The 16,161-nt window shown below is 44.0% G+C and overlaps 1 protein-coding gene across 3 annotated transcripts in view; it reads left to right on the plus strand.

The window, feature by feature from the left end:
* The window catches only part of TMOD4 (tropomodulin 4), a 50,300-nt gene extending 41,944 nt beyond the window's left edge, over positions 1 to 8,356 (plus strand). For 2 of the 3 annotated variants that reach the window (XM_073609560.1, XM_073609559.1), the window contains 3 exons: positions 2,340 to 2,483; positions 6,180 to 6,324; positions 6,668 to 8,356. In XM_073609560.1, coding sequence (XP_073465661.1) covers positions 2,340 to 2,483; positions 6,180 to 6,324; positions 6,668 to 6,696 — 318 coding nt within the window. In that variant the 3' untranslated portion in view covers positions 6,697 to 8,356. The remainder of the gene's footprint in view (positions 1 to 2,339; positions 2,484 to 6,179; positions 6,325 to 6,667) is intronic. The other variant, XR_012237079.1, reaches the window with a different exon arrangement.
* Positions 8,357 to 16,161: the final 7,805 nt, after the last annotated feature.

Consider the following 16,161-nt stretch of genomic DNA (forward strand, 5'->3'; position numbering starts at 1 on the left):
ATGAATAAATAAAGGTAATATAAATACACACATAACTAAAAATCATCATAAATCAAAAATAAACAAATAAAATAAATTAATAATATGTAATATTAAATACATAAAAAATTAACCCCTAACCGTAAAAAAATATATTAAATTATTATTAATATCAATAATAATAATAATAAAATAATAATCAAACACCCAAACCCGAACAACAGAAATAAATGATTATTAATAATAACAATAATAATAATATGAATAATGTATTATTATTATTATTCATTTATTTCTGACAGCGCTATATAGGAACCTGTAATAAATAAATAAATAAATATAATATAATATAATAATAATAATAATGTATTATTATTATTATATTTATTACAGGTTCTTATATAGCACTGTCAATATACACAGCACTTTACATATATATATATATATTGTACATTCATTAATCTTATTATTAATAATAATAATTCATTTATTTTGAGTGTAACTAGGGTTAAGGTGTTTGTTAAATTTTATTATTTTTATTATTATTTTTTTTAAGGGCTATATATATATATATATATTCATTTATTGTATTTATTTATTTATGATTATTGTTATATGTGTGTTTATTTCACATCTATTTATTCATTTTTTATTATTGTTATCATCATCATCATTATTATTAGTAGTAGTAGTAGTAGCATTAAGTATTAACACCCTAATCCTAACAAAAAAGAAATAATAAATAGATAATAAGACAATAAATAAGAACCTGTAACAAAAGAATAAAAAAATAAATATAATAATAATAATATTGTATTATTATTATATTTATTTATTACAGGTTCTTATGTAACACTGTCAATATACACAATGCACATATTTACATATATATTGTACATTCATTAATATTAATAATAATAATAATAATAATAATTCATTTATTTTGTGTGTAACTAGGGTTAGGGTGTTTATTTGTTAAATTTTATTATTATCTTTTTTTAAGGGTTAGGGGTTAAGGTTAGGGGTTAATATTTATTTTATATATATATATATATATATATATATATATATATATATATATATATATATATATATATATATATATATATATATATATTTATTAACCCCTAACCTTATATATATACATATCTATATATATATAGATAGATAGATATAGATTTATTGTATTTATTTATTATTTATTTATGATTATTTTTATTTATGTGTGTGTTTATTTTACATTTTTTTTATTAATTTATGATTATTATTATTAGTAGTAGTAGTAGTAACACCCTAACCCTAACAAAAGATAAATAATTAAAGAATAATAATAAGAGAATAAATAAAATATTAACCCCTAACCCAAACCCTAACCCCTAATCCTAACTCCAATCCCTAATCCTAAACCTAACCTAACATTAACTCTAACCTCTTACCGTAACAAAAAAATAAAAATAAATGAATAATAATAATAAAAAAAAAAAAGCTGATGGAAAAGCTAAAAGATCTGAAAAACCTAGCAACAGATGATAGCTTTCTATATTGGCTAATAAATAATCTGGCAAAACTCAAAAAAGCTGTATAGAAATGTGCATTGAAACGGCACCAAATTTGGGCATAACAACACGTGAGAAAAAACTCTGGAAAAATGCTCAAAGAAGGAAAGAGGAACTTGAGTCCTCCACAGATCCTTGACCTCAACCATACTGAACACCCTTGGGATGAATTGAAATGTAAATTTCAAGACAGCTCTTCTCATCCAACACAAATACCTGACCTCATAAATGGTGGCAAGCTCCATAGGCATGGTTTGATGAGTTTGGTGTGGAGGAACTTGAGTTTTCTTCAGAGCCCTGACCTCAACCCTACTGAACTCTTTTGGGATAAATTATAATGCTGATCGCGATCCAGGTCTTCTCATCCAACATCAGTACCCGACCTCACATATGGTGGCTCACTCTATAGACATGGTTTGGTGTGGAGGAACTTGAGTGTCCTCCACAGAGCCCTGACCTCAACCCAACTGAACACCTGTAGAATATAGTGGAACGCTGAATGTAAGCCAGGTCTTCTCATGCAACATTAATACCTGACCTCGTAAATGGTGGCCAGCTCCATAGACATGGTTTGACTGGTTTGGTGTGGAGGAACTTGAGTCCTCCACAGAGCTCTGACTTCAACCCTACTGAACACCTTTGGGATGAATTGGAATGTAGATTTTGAGCCAGGTCATCTCATCCAACACCAGTACCTGACCTCCATAAACGATGGCCAGCTCCATAGACATGGTTTGATGAGTGTGGTGGGGCAATCACCCTGTCTTCTAACTGTGGCAAAATACTTTCTGTTTCTGTTTGCAGGCTGTAGCCGAAATGTTAAAGACAAACAAGACTTTGGAGAGTCTGAATATCGAGTCAAATTTTATCTCCAGTGCGGGGATGATGGCCGTCATTCAGGCCATGAAGCACAACTCTACATTGCTTGAACTCAAGGTGGATAACCAGGTAATGGTTTTTTTTACGCCCACTTGGCATGTGTTTGTTTTACTTAAAGTGTTACTTAACCCACAACAGTAAAATCAGTCTGGCCTCTTACCGACGCTAAATGATCTCGAATGCAGGAGATCAAAAAGCGCACACACTCTTCCCCCAGGTGTGATGGGTTCTCCGGCATCAGACTTCTGAGTGAACACTTCCAAAAGCAGACTATAGGAACCAGCTCTCTGTGGAACTCTCCATGCAGGATAATATGAAATACAGACGGGGAGAGGCCTCATAGCGTAATACAGTCTGAACATGTTTATTGGTGAAAGAATTACACTTACCTTTAAGTTGTTAAAATCAGCAGGCAGTGATAAAAACAAGCCGGCTGCGGTGTCACCCGATCCACGGGTACATAATGACTTCACACAATGACTCCGCCCAACGCGTTTTCCTACAAATGCCGTCCTCTGGGATTCAAGATGGATGATAGATAAAAAAATGAACCGCTTGCTGACCTCCCTATAGCAGTTTTACTGCTACATGGCGGACATGCTGCGCAGGATCACGTATACATACGTGATCCTGCGCTTCTTTAGCGTGAGTGCGTACCGCCGGCGGTATGCTCCTGCTGTGATTATACACAACAGGTCCCGCGGACCTGGTGTCCGCCGGCACCCGCTTAGTTTTTTAACTGCTACATGGCAGCCATGTATGTATACGCGATCCTGCGCTTCTGGGTATTTGGCGTGAGTGTGCACCGCCGGCGGCTCGCTCCTGCTGTGACTCTACACAGCAGGTCCTGGGGACCTGATGTCCACCGGTACCCACTGATCATTCGGTACACAGGCAGAACGGCGCTCTGTCTATGTAAAACAAGGCAGATTGCCGTTCTGTCAGTAGGGGGAGGCATGGATTCTGTGTTCCTGCAAAGCAGAGGCATGGATCCATGCCCTCCCCTAGTAAAAGCACCTCCCCCCACTACAGTAAAACAGCAGCTCGGTACATAGTTAACCCTTTGTTCGCTCCTAATATTTAAATAATTCCCAGCCAGTGTCATTAGTACAGTAACAGTGCATATTTTTAGCACTGATCACTGTATTAGTGTCACTGGTCATCAAATAAGTGTCAGATAGTGTCTGATTTGTCTGCCGCAATATCGCAGTCCTGCTATAAGTCGCTGATCGCTGCCATTACTAGTAAAATAAACAAATAAATAAATTAAAATGCCATTAAAATATCCCGTAGTTTGTAGACGCTATAACTATTGCACAAACCAATCAATATACACTTATTGGGATTTTTTTTTTTTAAGCAAAAATATGTAGCAGAATACATATTGACCTATATTTATTAAGAAATTCATTTTTTTTATTTTTTTTAATGTGTTTTATAGAAGGAAGTAAAAAATATTAGTTTTTTTTTAAAATTGGCGGTCTTTTTTTTTTTTATTATAGCACAAAAAATAAAAATCGCAGAGGTGATCAAATACCACCAAAAGAAAGCTCTATTTGTGGGAAAAAAAAGGACATCAATTTTATTTGGGTACAACGTTGCAATTGTCAGATAAAGTAATGCAGTGCTGTATTGCAAAAAAATGGCCTGGTCAAAAAGGGGGTAATTCTTCCAGAGGTCAAGTGGATAAAGTAGAACTATAGGCAAAACTTTATTTTTCATTTTGGATAGAGTAAAGGGGGGGGGGTTCTGCCCCATTACGGAGATTTCACTTCACTTCCTGTCCCATAGCCAAACAGGAAGTGAGTGGAAATCCTTGTAAATTAACCACTTAAGGACCGAGCCTCTTTCTGAGATTTGTTGTTTACAAGTTAAAAACAAGTTTTTTTGCTAGAAAATTACTTAGAACCCCCAAACATTATACATTTTTTTCTAACACCCTAGAGAATAAAATAGCAGTCGTTGCAATACTTTCTGTCACACCGTATTTGCGCAGCGGTCTTACAAGCGCACCTTTTTTGAAAAAAATACACTTTTTTGAAATAAAAAATAAGACAACAGTAAAGTTAGCCCAATTTTTTTTTTTTATACTGTGAGAGATAATGTTACGCCAAGTAAATTGATACCCAACATGTCACGCTTCAAAATTGCGCCCCCTCGTGGAATGGCGACAAACTTTTACCCTTAAAAATCTCCATAGGCGACGTTTAAAAAATTCTACAGGTTGCATGTTTTGAGTTACAGAGGAGGTCTAGGGCTAGAATTATTGCTCTCGCTCTACCGATCGCGGCGATACCTCACATGTGTGGTTTGAACACCGTTTTAATATGTGGACGCTACTCACATGTGCGTTCGCATTTGCACGCGAGCTCGGCGGGACGGGGCGCGTTTAAAATGTTTTTGTTTTCTTATTTATTTTATTATTTTTGCACTGTTCTTTAAAAAAAAATTGTGTCACTTTCATTCCTATTACAAGAAATGTAAACATCCCTTGTAATAGAAAAAAAGCATGACAGGACCTCTTAAATATGAGATGTGGGGGTCAAAAAGACCTCAGATCTCATATTTACACTAAAATGCAATAAAAAAATAAAAAATGTTGTCATTTGAAAAAAAAAATGGCCCTTTAAGAGCTATGGGCGAAAGTGACGTTTTGATGTCGCTTCCACCCTGCAATGGTATGGCGACGGGTGGGGGCCATCTTCCCCCTCACTTGTCTCCATACCCAGGAAGGAGAAGGATCCGATCGTCTCCACTGCTACCAACGGCTCTGGTAAGCACCGGAGAGCGGCAGGAGGGGGGGCCCTCTCCTGCCGCCAATAAAAGTGATCTTGCGGCAAATCCGCCACAGAGACCACTATTATAGGAAACCGGACCGCCCGCCGAAGAAGAGGATACCGGGGTTATGGCAGCTAGCTGCTGCCATAACAAAGATATCCCTCTTTAAAGTTAGGACGTATATCGGCGTGCGGCAGTCCAGAAGTGGTTCCTTGGGCCCCCCCTCCAGGTCACCAGAACTAGTGTCCCTCATTGGAAGATCCCCCCCCCCCTATTACTTTTCTGGTGACAACCCAAAATTGGAAATTTTCTTTCAATGATAATGGTAAACAGGACAAATAGAGGAGAGAATCTCCCTAATGGGGGCACAGACAGCAAAAGTAAGCTGGCAGGGGGTCAATCCCCCACCACTCTAACCAAAACTAAAAAAAAAAAAATTGCTTTTAGCTATACTTTAAGGGCTCTAGAAGTCAATTGGCGTGGGATGTTACAGAGTTGGGGTATAAAGACTCATGCCCACCAAAAATCTTCACGTTGTCTCAGTAATGACTGTCTAAGATGGGATATTCCTTACTTTGAAGGGATTTCCTCTTACTTTGTGTGTAGGTGTGAATAGGGAAAAGAAACCTCCTCATTGGCCACATAACAAAAAAAAAGATGGGTTTTAGCTCTTCTCCATTTGGCTCTATCCAAAATGAAAAAGAAACATTTTGGCTTATAGTTACTTAAAATAGATACATTGCAATTAGTTACTCTGAAAGACCTAGTGGTCTACAATGTATCAATGGTTGTATACATTTTAACAAGCACTGTACAGATACACCTATTTCCTGGGTTTCGGTGTAAATACAAGTAGTAGCTCTGCCCCACACAGGTCGGGACCTTGGCTGTCAAACTGACAGCAGGTTCTTGTAGCTACACACATGGGCATATGCTTAAGAGGGCAAGAACTAAACTGAATTTTTTGACTCTTGTTCCCTATTGCAGCATCAGAACCTTGGTGACACGGTCGAGATGGAGATGGCCTCTATGATTGAGAACTGTCCTTCTATTATTCGATTCGGGTACCATTTTACGCAGCAGGGACCAAGGGCTCGGGCATCATCGGCAATCACCAGAAACCTGGAGCTCCGTAAGTATCCCACTGTGCAGTTGCTTAGACCCAAGGACTGTCAAGCCCTGTGCCACTCCAGCCACACATGGAGTACTGTTGGGGAGCGTCGGCCCCTACACAAGTTTCGCACAGGTGTCTTTAGTGTTGCCTTAGCAGATAATATCATAAATGGTGGGGAGAAATATACAATTTAAAGGCTAACTCCACTTCATATACCATGTTGCATGTTACATCCATATTCGGGGTTTAACATGGTACCAATGAGTGCAAAAGATGGATTTAGCCTTTAATTTCTGAGGTAAGGTTGACATAGAGGAAGCCATGCTGTTCTTCATGATCTGTTGTCTTTCTATTTTTTCAGGTCGCCAGAACAAAAAGAAGAACCCCTAACGTGTCCTGATACTTGCCAGATATCCAGCCTCATTCATCTCCTAGTTGGTGTCCACCATTTTGTGTACATCTTGTCTTTGTATGATCATCATATGGATAGAGGAAATAGGTCTCATGTGTTCCACATATCTCCCCACCCTTTCTCTTCTGCCAAAGTCCCAAGGCCATCTTCTTCTCCCTGGTCATTGATGTCTTACAGAGATCCCTATGTCGGGTCTGTCATTTTGTCTGTCAGTCTGAACCAATATATGTAAGGCCAGGATTGCAAAGAACCAGCTGATGTCAGAATTTTAATTGTATTTTATTGTCCCAGACATGCATACAGAAGCCCCCCTGGGACCTTCCTATTTTTATGCATTTCACCCTTGGATAGACAAGCTTAATCATAGAGATGAACGTCTCATTTCTAAAATTAAGCCCACCCCAGGTTGAAATGTGTCAAAGTGGGGAGGTCCCAGTTGGTGCTTCGGTGTGCATTTCTGGAACAATAAAGTTTCTTTGAAATGCTGACATCATTGGTGTGCAGCTGGGCCTCTGCAATTGACTCTTTAAGAGGAGCATGGATGAGCTCCATCCACCTGCACCTGCTCTTGCAGACACTGGCCATACGCTGCAGGAGTGGCAACCGCTTCCTATATGTTAGGCAATGGTCTAGCCAGTAATGTCACTGAGGCACAGTGGAGGTGGCCATCTTGTATTTTAGAGGGTGTGGCCAATGAGTTCCATGTTCTCCAGTGACACCACTGAGGAACATTGGCCATTTTGTAAGCCGTTCCAGTATTTATGAGAATGTGACCTATCTTTTCTCTGTGCACCAGTGGCATCTCTGGGGTAAAGCGGAGGTGGCCATTCTGTGTGTCTTAATATTTATAAGGTTGTTGCCTACCTTTACTCTGTACACCCCAGACATGACTGGAACAGAGAGGAGGCGGCCATTGTGTAAGGTACCCTGCTGTTTATAACGTTGAGGTCTATCGTTTCCCTGTACAGCTCAGACATCACTTAGGCGTAATGGGGGCTGCCATTTTGTAAGCTGTCTTAATATTTATAAGGTTGAGGCCTACTATTTCCCTAATTACGAAGGAAGCCATTTTGGCAACTGACCTTGTATGTAGAAGAACATGGTCTAGAAGTATCACCGGATATATATATATATCTTTTCATTGATAGGGTAGCTGACATTTTGGAAGCTTAACCCATATCTCTGAGTTTAAGGCCCACTATTGAACTAGAACAGTAGACATGCTGGGGAAATGACAAACAGGCACCTTAACTTACCCACAGCCATTGACCACTGTAGTGGTAATGAGTCCACAACAATGGTCAGCATCTCATAATAAACCTTCAGGCCCAATACAATGGTCAACATCCTGTAATAAGCCTCCAGGCCCAATACAATGGTCAGCTCCCCATAATACACCTCCAGGCCCAATACAATAGTCAGCTTCCTGTAATAAGCCTCCAGGCCCAATACAATGGTCAACATCCCGTAAATAAACCTCCAGGCCCACAACAATGGCTGCCTTCCCATATGTAGACCTCCAGGCCCTGCTTGCTTGTAGCTGAAGATGTGAAATTGAGTGTAGGTGGAAGGGGTGATATCGGTAAAGTATAAGTTAATTGTATTTAAAAGTTGTAAATAAAGTAAGTTTTACCTGTTTTCTTTTTGTATTTTTACCTCCCTTTTCTTTTCTCCAGACTGTTTTTTTTTGTTTAAAAGATAAACCAGAGTTTAAAAAACTGCATACAAAAAGAAAGATGCCCAATATACCCCTAAACATTTTGCCTGCATAAATTGCAATGCTTTATCACAACTTCCCCGCCAATGTAAACCAGGTGTGTTTTTTTACATCTCCAAAACTTCCTCCTTGATGGGTCAGCATTCTCCAAAGGTTGACAGGAAGGCAGAGGTTGTGTCAAACATGACCATAATGTCTGGTACGTGCCTCAACCTCATCTTCTGCTAGAGTACATTCTTACCCCTTCTGCCACTGCAAGGAAACCACTCTATGACCAAAAGCATGTGAACTGCCCCCCCCCCCCCCCCAAATAATTGAATTTAGAGATTTCCAGTGAAGGGTCACGTTAATACTCCAGCATACAAAGACATTGTATATAACTGTGCTCTTCCAACCTTTGGTAACAGTTTGGCGAAGACCCCATTTCTTGTTCCACAGGGACTGTGTCCCTGTGCACAAAGCCAGCTCCATAAAGACATGGTTTGACCAGTCTGGTGTGACGGAAGTTAAGTGTCCTGCAAAAAGCCCTGACCTCAACCCTACTGAACACCTTTGGGTTGAATTAGAACACCAGTTGTGATCCAGTTCTTCTCATACAATATCAGTACCTGACCTCACAAATGTTCTTTTGGACGAATGGACACAAATTCCCCATGACACTCCAAAATCTTGTGGAAAGCCTTCCCAGAAGAGTGGAGGATGTAATATGGGGGGGCAACTCCATATTAATAACCATTGTTTTGAAATGGGATGTCCAACATATAGCTGTGATGGGTCAGCTGTCCATAAGCTTTTGGCCATATAGTGTAAATGTTTCTTGGCCCTTCTCATGCCAGCATAAAACGGAAGGTTTGACAGTCCAGAGGTGCCATGAGGTCCATTTGTAGTGTTAGGTACTTTTGCTGCAGAAATTTCATTGGGTGGAGGAGAATCTGATAGCTGCTTATCGCCCTAAACCTCCGAATATGTGACAGAATCCTAAGTTGCAATTTTTTTTCAGCATAAATGAGTGGGCCTTGCACAGGAGATGCCCGAGGAAACTCTTTGCATCCTGAGGAACCCCGAAGGTGGACTTTATGAAATCTTAGGACAATGTTTAGCTTCCAATGGTAGGCTGACATATGAGCCAGGAACCAGGAAAAAAATACAATAAGCATCTAGAAAGCAATTTTCCATAATATGTTTGCTGTTGCTGACTGAAAACACTCATATTTGGTTGTCTTTGGCTTTAAGGAATTTGAGTTCCTGACCTGGACCTGGCAGCAAGTAAAGTAATTTCCTTTCTGCACACTTGTTCCAGTCCAGGTACTCAATGTATTGAAGCTGTCGGCTCAGCATGACCGCCAAGCAACTCAGTTTCAGATTTCATTTCTCTCAACAGATGACTTCAAAGAAGAATTCTCACTTTTTTCACTGTTCTATCCCCTAGAGGATAAAATATACATAGTACTTTGTCCCATTTTCTTATGTGCTATGTAAGTCTAGCTATGAGGTCAGACAGGTCACCTCCCCTTCCATTGCAACCTTCTGACAATATAGCTAGTAAGGAGAAGTCTACTTGATAACCAGCACTTGTCTCAGCTATAAGCATGTGCCTGGGGCAAGCAAGGACAAGAGGAATGCAGAGTGGTGGGAGGCTGACTTGCCCCCTTTCCTCTGAATTCCTCTTGCCTCAGGCAAGTGCTTGGAGCCCAGAAAAGCTCTATCAAGCAGCTTTTCCTTTTCTGGCTACAACGTTGGGGGGCCATGAGAAGAGGGGGGCACCTTGTCCGACATCGAAGATAGCATCCCACAGCATATAGGACTTCAAGTACTTTGGTCCCTGTGGGACAGAACACTGTAATAAAAATGGAAAGAAGGGGTTCTTTAAAAAGAAAGCTCTAATTTTAATTTTGTTCTTAACCATTTTAAACTAAGAATATTGCCTGTGCCACTAAGAATGGTTTTACTTTGAAGGCAGGACTGGTGCAAGGATTTTTGACACCCTAGGCGAAACCTCATTTTGCCGCCCCCCTGGCTCCACCCCCGAACCCAACCCTCTTTGCCCTGCCCATGTATACCCCACTTTTTTAACGAAATGCCCATCAAATGCAGCCCACCAGCGCCCATCAAATGCAGCCCACCAGCGCCCATCAAATGCAGCCTCACCATCGGCTATCAATGCAGCCTCACCAGTGCCCATCAAATGAAGCCTCAATAGCGCCCATCAAATGCAGCCTCACCAGCGCCCATCAAATGCAGCCTCACCAGCGCCCTTTCAAATGCAGCCTCACCAGCGCCCATCAAATGCAGCCTCACAAGCGGCCATCAAATGCAGCCTCACCAGCGCCCATCAAATGCAGCCTCACCAGCGCCCATCAAATGCAGCCTCACCAGCGTCCATCAAATGCAGCCTCACCAGCGCCCATCAAATGCAGCCTCAACAGCGCCCATCAATGAATGTTTGCTTGCTTCCATTCATTCAGGAGTCGGGACACAGACACAGTTCTCTGCGCTTCAGACACTATGTCGAATGGAGCAGCGGCTGCCTGCTGATGCTGAGACTTAGTTGCTTGCTGCAGAGAGAAGAGAGTAGGAACACCAGTGGCCGTGCGCCCTAGGCGGCTGCCTAGTTTCCCTAGTGGTAGCACCGGCCCTGTTTGAAAGCTGACTCTTATTCGGGATCACTGCGGCTATGTGGCTGGCACCTCGGCCTTGCAGCGCCAGGTTTAAATTTCTCTGGGAATCTGTCTGCATGGAGGTTGTGTGTTCTTACATTGTTTGCATGGATTTTGGCCAGAACTCCAAAGCTAGAAAAAAAAGCCAGGACGACCGGGTATTTCTCACACCACAGGGTCACTTTATTTCTACAAACCAAAAAATGTGTTTCTGCGCTAAAGTGCGATGAATTACCCAAGAGCTGCACCCATATATATATATATCTATCTATCAAACGAATACCAAAAAGTAATGTAAAAACATATATACTGTACATAAATAATAGTGCGCTTCTTGTTACAAGGCAAAAACAAACAGTACCATAGGTGTACAAAATATGTACTCAAACAGTGAATTAGCAAGTTCATAAAAATAGTTATTTCAGAATCACTGGAATTAGTCCATGTGCCAAAAAATAAATAAATTGTGAAGAAAGTATTACTAATTCTTCTCACAATAATGATGCATTCCACTGGGTATCAAGCCTCGTGAAAAGTTTGGGAAGTACACCATGCCCTCCACCGCAATAAAGCCTCCTACCAGATGGTCATGATCCCCAAATACCAGTGGGCTCTTCTTTGAGGTGGGGGGGCATCAAGAAAACAACACCCGCACTGACAGCACCCCAACCCCCCCCCCCCCCCCCAGGCAGTCTGGCAATAACTCGCTCATGTGGCAGGGCTGTGGTGACCTCTCCTGGAGTGGGGGGGGCAGTGGCAGCTCCGGTGCCTGCTCCTCAAGCTTGTGCCTCCTCTTCCGCCAAAGCGCTAGGCATCCAATAGGATCGCCTGACACTTTAGAGGAACTTTAGTGTGAAAATAGCGAAAATGAATTCGCTATATTCACACAACATGGTGGGAGGGCAATGCTCTGCACTCCGAGGCCACCCTTTTCTGAAGCCCATTAGAGCCTCTGGCTTTAATCAGGTGCATAAAAAAAAAAAAAAAAAAAAAAAAAACACCCCGCATTGGAATCCATGGTCCGGCGCCACTGATATGTAATTCAGGAGGCCGGACACATGGATAGGGGAGGCAGGGCCTGTGTGCCCTCTATGGACGGGCCGCCACTGCCAATTTACAAAGATCAAATGCACAAAGGAAGCATCAGGCGCCCCCTGGTGTCTCCAAGTAAGGTAAGGTATGATCCACTGGGTCCCAACATATAATGTTCACCAATACAATCGCCAGAACCCCAAATCAGACTCAGATAGCCGTCATAGAGGGAACAGTGGAATATACTTACCTTGCTTGGAGACATCAGAAAGGGGCCTGATGCTTCTTATGTGCATTTGATCTTTGTAATTGGGGATCATGACCATCTGGTAAGAAGCTCTATTGTGGTGGCACGTGTGCATGGTGAACCCAGGGCTGATGCTTAACTATTTTGCGCCCTAGGCCTTAGGTGTGGCCAGGGTGTTGTTAGTCCTGCCTAGGGCCAGGCGGGTGACAGGATCAGAGAGCGGACTCATTAGCTACGTTCAGAGAAATTGTGCCTGCCTCCTCCACTGTTCTCGTGCTGCCTCTGCCTCCCCAGCTATCCTTGTGGCCTCCTTCTCTGCCTCCCCAGCTGTCCTTGTGCCCTCCTTCTCCACCTCCCCAGCTGTCCTCGTGCCCGCCTTCTTCACCTCCCCAGCTCTGCCCGCCTCCTCTCCCTCCCAAGCTGTTCTCGTGCCCGCCTTCTCCACCTCCCCAGTTGTGCCCACCTTCTCCACCTCCCCAGCTGTCCTCGTGCCCGCCTTCTTCACCTCCCCAGCTCTGCCCGCCTCCTCTCCCTCCCCAGCTGTCCTCGTGCCCGCCTTCTCCACCTCCCCAGTTGTGCCCACCTTCTCCACCTCCCCAGCTGTCCTCGTGCCCGCCTTCTTCACCTCCCCAGCTCTGCCCGCCTCCTCTCCCTCCCCAGCTGTCCTCACGCCTGCCTTCTCCGCCTTCCCAGCTGTGTCCACCTTCTCCACTTACCCAGCTGTTCTCGTGCCCGCCTTCTCCACCTCCCTAGCTGTGCACGCCTCCCCAGCTGTCCTCGCGCCTGCCTTCTCCGCCTTCCCAGCTGTGCCCACCTTCTCCACCTCCCCAGCTGTTCTCGTGCCCGCCTTCTCCACCTCCCCAGCTGTGCACGCCTCCCCAGCTGTCCTTGCGCCCGCCTCCTCCACCTCCCCAGCTGTCCTCGCGCCTGCCTCCCCAGCTGTCCTCGTGCCCGCCTTCTCCACCTCCCCAGCTGTGCCCACCTTCTCCACCTCCCCAGCTGTCCTCGTGCCCGCCTTCTCCGCCTTCCCAGCTTTGCCTGCCTCCTCTGCCTTTCCAGCTGTCCTCGTGCCTGCCTTTACCTGCCTCCCCAGCTGTGCCCATCTTCTCCACCTCCCCAGCTGTGCCCGCCTCCTCCGCCTCCCAGCTGTCCTCATGCCCACCTTCTTCATCTCCCCACCTGTCCTCGTGCCTGCCTTCTCCTCCACCCCAGCTGTGCCCTCCTTCTCTACCTCCCCAGCTGTGCCCGCCTCCTCCGCTTCCCCAGCTGTCCTCATGCCCGCCTTCTCCGCCTCCCCAGCTGTCCTCATGCCCGCCTTCTCCGCCTCCCCAGCTGTCCTCATGCCCGCCTTCTCCGCCTCCCCAGCTGTCCTCCTGCCCGCCTTCTCCGCCTCCCTAGCTGTGCCCGCCTTCTCCACCTCCCCAGCTGTCCTTGTGCCCGCCTTCTCCACCTGCCCAGCTGTGCCCGCCTCCTCCGCTGTCGCCCTCCTCACAGGCTGAGCTGCTGCTGACCTCATCTGCAGCAGGCGTCACGGATGTCCTCCACAGCTGCTGCTTTCTCTGCAGAGTCAGTCAGCGCCCCCAGCCCTGTGTAGGGCCCCTCATATTCCCCAGCCAGGCTAATGGGGAATTCAGCGGCCGTGGCTGCGCCCCCCCTAGGCAGCAGTGTGCCCTAGGCGGCTGCCTAGTTCACCTAGCGGGAGCCCCAGCCCTGGGTGTACTTCCCAAACTTTTCACGTGGCTTGATACCTGGTGGAACACATCATTATTCATATTGGAAGAATTAGTAATACTTTCCTCGCAATTTATGTTTCATCTGTTTTTGGCACAATTACAGTCATACTGAACCAACACTTTATTTCTAACAGAAGAGAAAATTGGGAGCGTGCATCTTTTGTTTCTGATGTCTAGATGAAGAAAATATACAGTATATGAAAACACAAAATACAGGGGCGACTTTAAGAGCATCAACTGTAAAATAGTAATATCACAAATCAGATTAAAATTTTGCTCACCCAAATCAGTTGTTGGGTAAAAAAGCATGTGGTGCATCATGGCTTAAAGTAGAACTTTGCCCTCACATTTGTAATAGAGGATAACTACCCCCCATGTACAGGAAAGGTGATCATCAATGTTGTACAATGAATGGAGGGCAATATTTTCAGACAGATATACAGTCAGCTGCTGATACTGTGGGGGTTGAGTGCAGAATCTGGTGCAGCTGTGCATGGCAGCCAATCAGCTTCTAACTTCAGCTTGTTCAATTAAGCAATGACAATAAAACCTGGCAGCTGATTGGTTTCTATTGCAAAGCTGCACCAGATGTTGTGCACTCTCTCAATTTTAGTAAATCAACTCCATTTTGTCCAATCTGAGATTTATATAATGTGTTGCAGCCAATATTCAGCAGGTTTTTCACAGTCCTTCTGGACTGGTTGTTGTCAGATGATTATTTGCTGTCCAGCCTCCCACACAGCAGCCATATATACAGTTCTTAAAAGCAGAAAACTCCAGGTAAATTGTTATAAATACAAAATAAGTATGTTTACTATTTTACCTGCCAAAGGATTTTTTTTTTTACCCGTTTCCACTGGCATCACACATATATGGGGCAGCACAGTGGTGGGCCTTGATGGCAAGCTGCTGCATATAAATTTAAATCAGTGCCCCCAGCACCGTGCCTCCGGTGTCACCAACAGCTCACGGCCCAGCAATGATCAGGAGCCGATAGGACTGGTTCACGATCCTGTGATCACTGAGGCTGCCAGTCACATGATCACATGGCCAGGGAAGCCAGGAGCCCCCCATGCAAAAAGATGACATTGCTCTAGCGCAGAGGTCTCTAAACTTTCCAAACAGAGGGCCAGTTTACTGCCCTTCAAACTTTAGGGGGCCGGACTGTGACCATTAAACCATTGGTATCAGTGGGAGGAATAGTGCCCCATCATTGATGTCAGTGGGAAGAAAAGTGCCCCTTCATTGGTGTCAGTGGGAGGAATAGTGCCCCATCATTTGTGTCAGTGGGAAGAAAAGTGCCCCTTCATTGGTGTCAGTGGGAGGAATAGTGCCGCATCATTGGTATCAGTGGGAGGAATAGTGCCCCATCATTGGTGTCAGTGGGAGGAATAGTGCCCCATCATTGGTGTCAGTGGGAAGAAAAGTGCCCCTTCATTGGTGTCAGTGGGAGGAATAGTGCCCCATCATTTGTGTCAGTGAAAGGGATATTGTGTCCCATCATTAGTGTCAGTGAGAGAAATAGTGTCCCATCATTGGTATGAGTGGGAGGAATAGTGCCCCATCATTGGTATCAGTGGGAGGAATAGTGCCCCATCATTGGTATCAGTGGGAGGAATAGTGCCCCATCATTGGTATCAGTGGGAGGAATAGTGCCCCATCATTGGTATCAGTGGGAGGAATAGTGCCCCATCATTGGTATCAGTGGGAGGAATAGTGCCCCATCATTGGTATCAGTGGGAGGAATAGTGCCCCATCATTGGTATCAGTGGGAGGAATAGTGTCCCATCATTGATATCAGTGGGAGGAATAGTGTCCCATCATTGGTATCAGTGGGAGGAATAGTGTCCCCATCATTGGTATCAGTGGGAGGAATAGTGCCCCATCATTGGTATCAGTGGGAGGAATAGTGTCCCATCATTGGTGTCAGTGGGAGGAATAGTGTCCCATCATTGGTGTCAGTGGGAGGAATAGTGTCCCCATCATTGGTATCAGTGGGAGGAATAGTGTCCCATCATTGGTATTAGTGGGAGGAATAGTGTCCCATCATTGGTATC

Source organism: Aquarana catesbeiana, linkage group LG13 (genome assembly GCF_042186555.1).
Source record: "Aquarana catesbeiana isolate 2022-GZ linkage group LG13, ASM4218655v1, whole genome shotgun sequence".
Classification (NCBI taxonomy): Eukaryota; Metazoa; Chordata; class Amphibia; order Anura; family Ranidae; genus Aquarana; species Aquarana catesbeiana.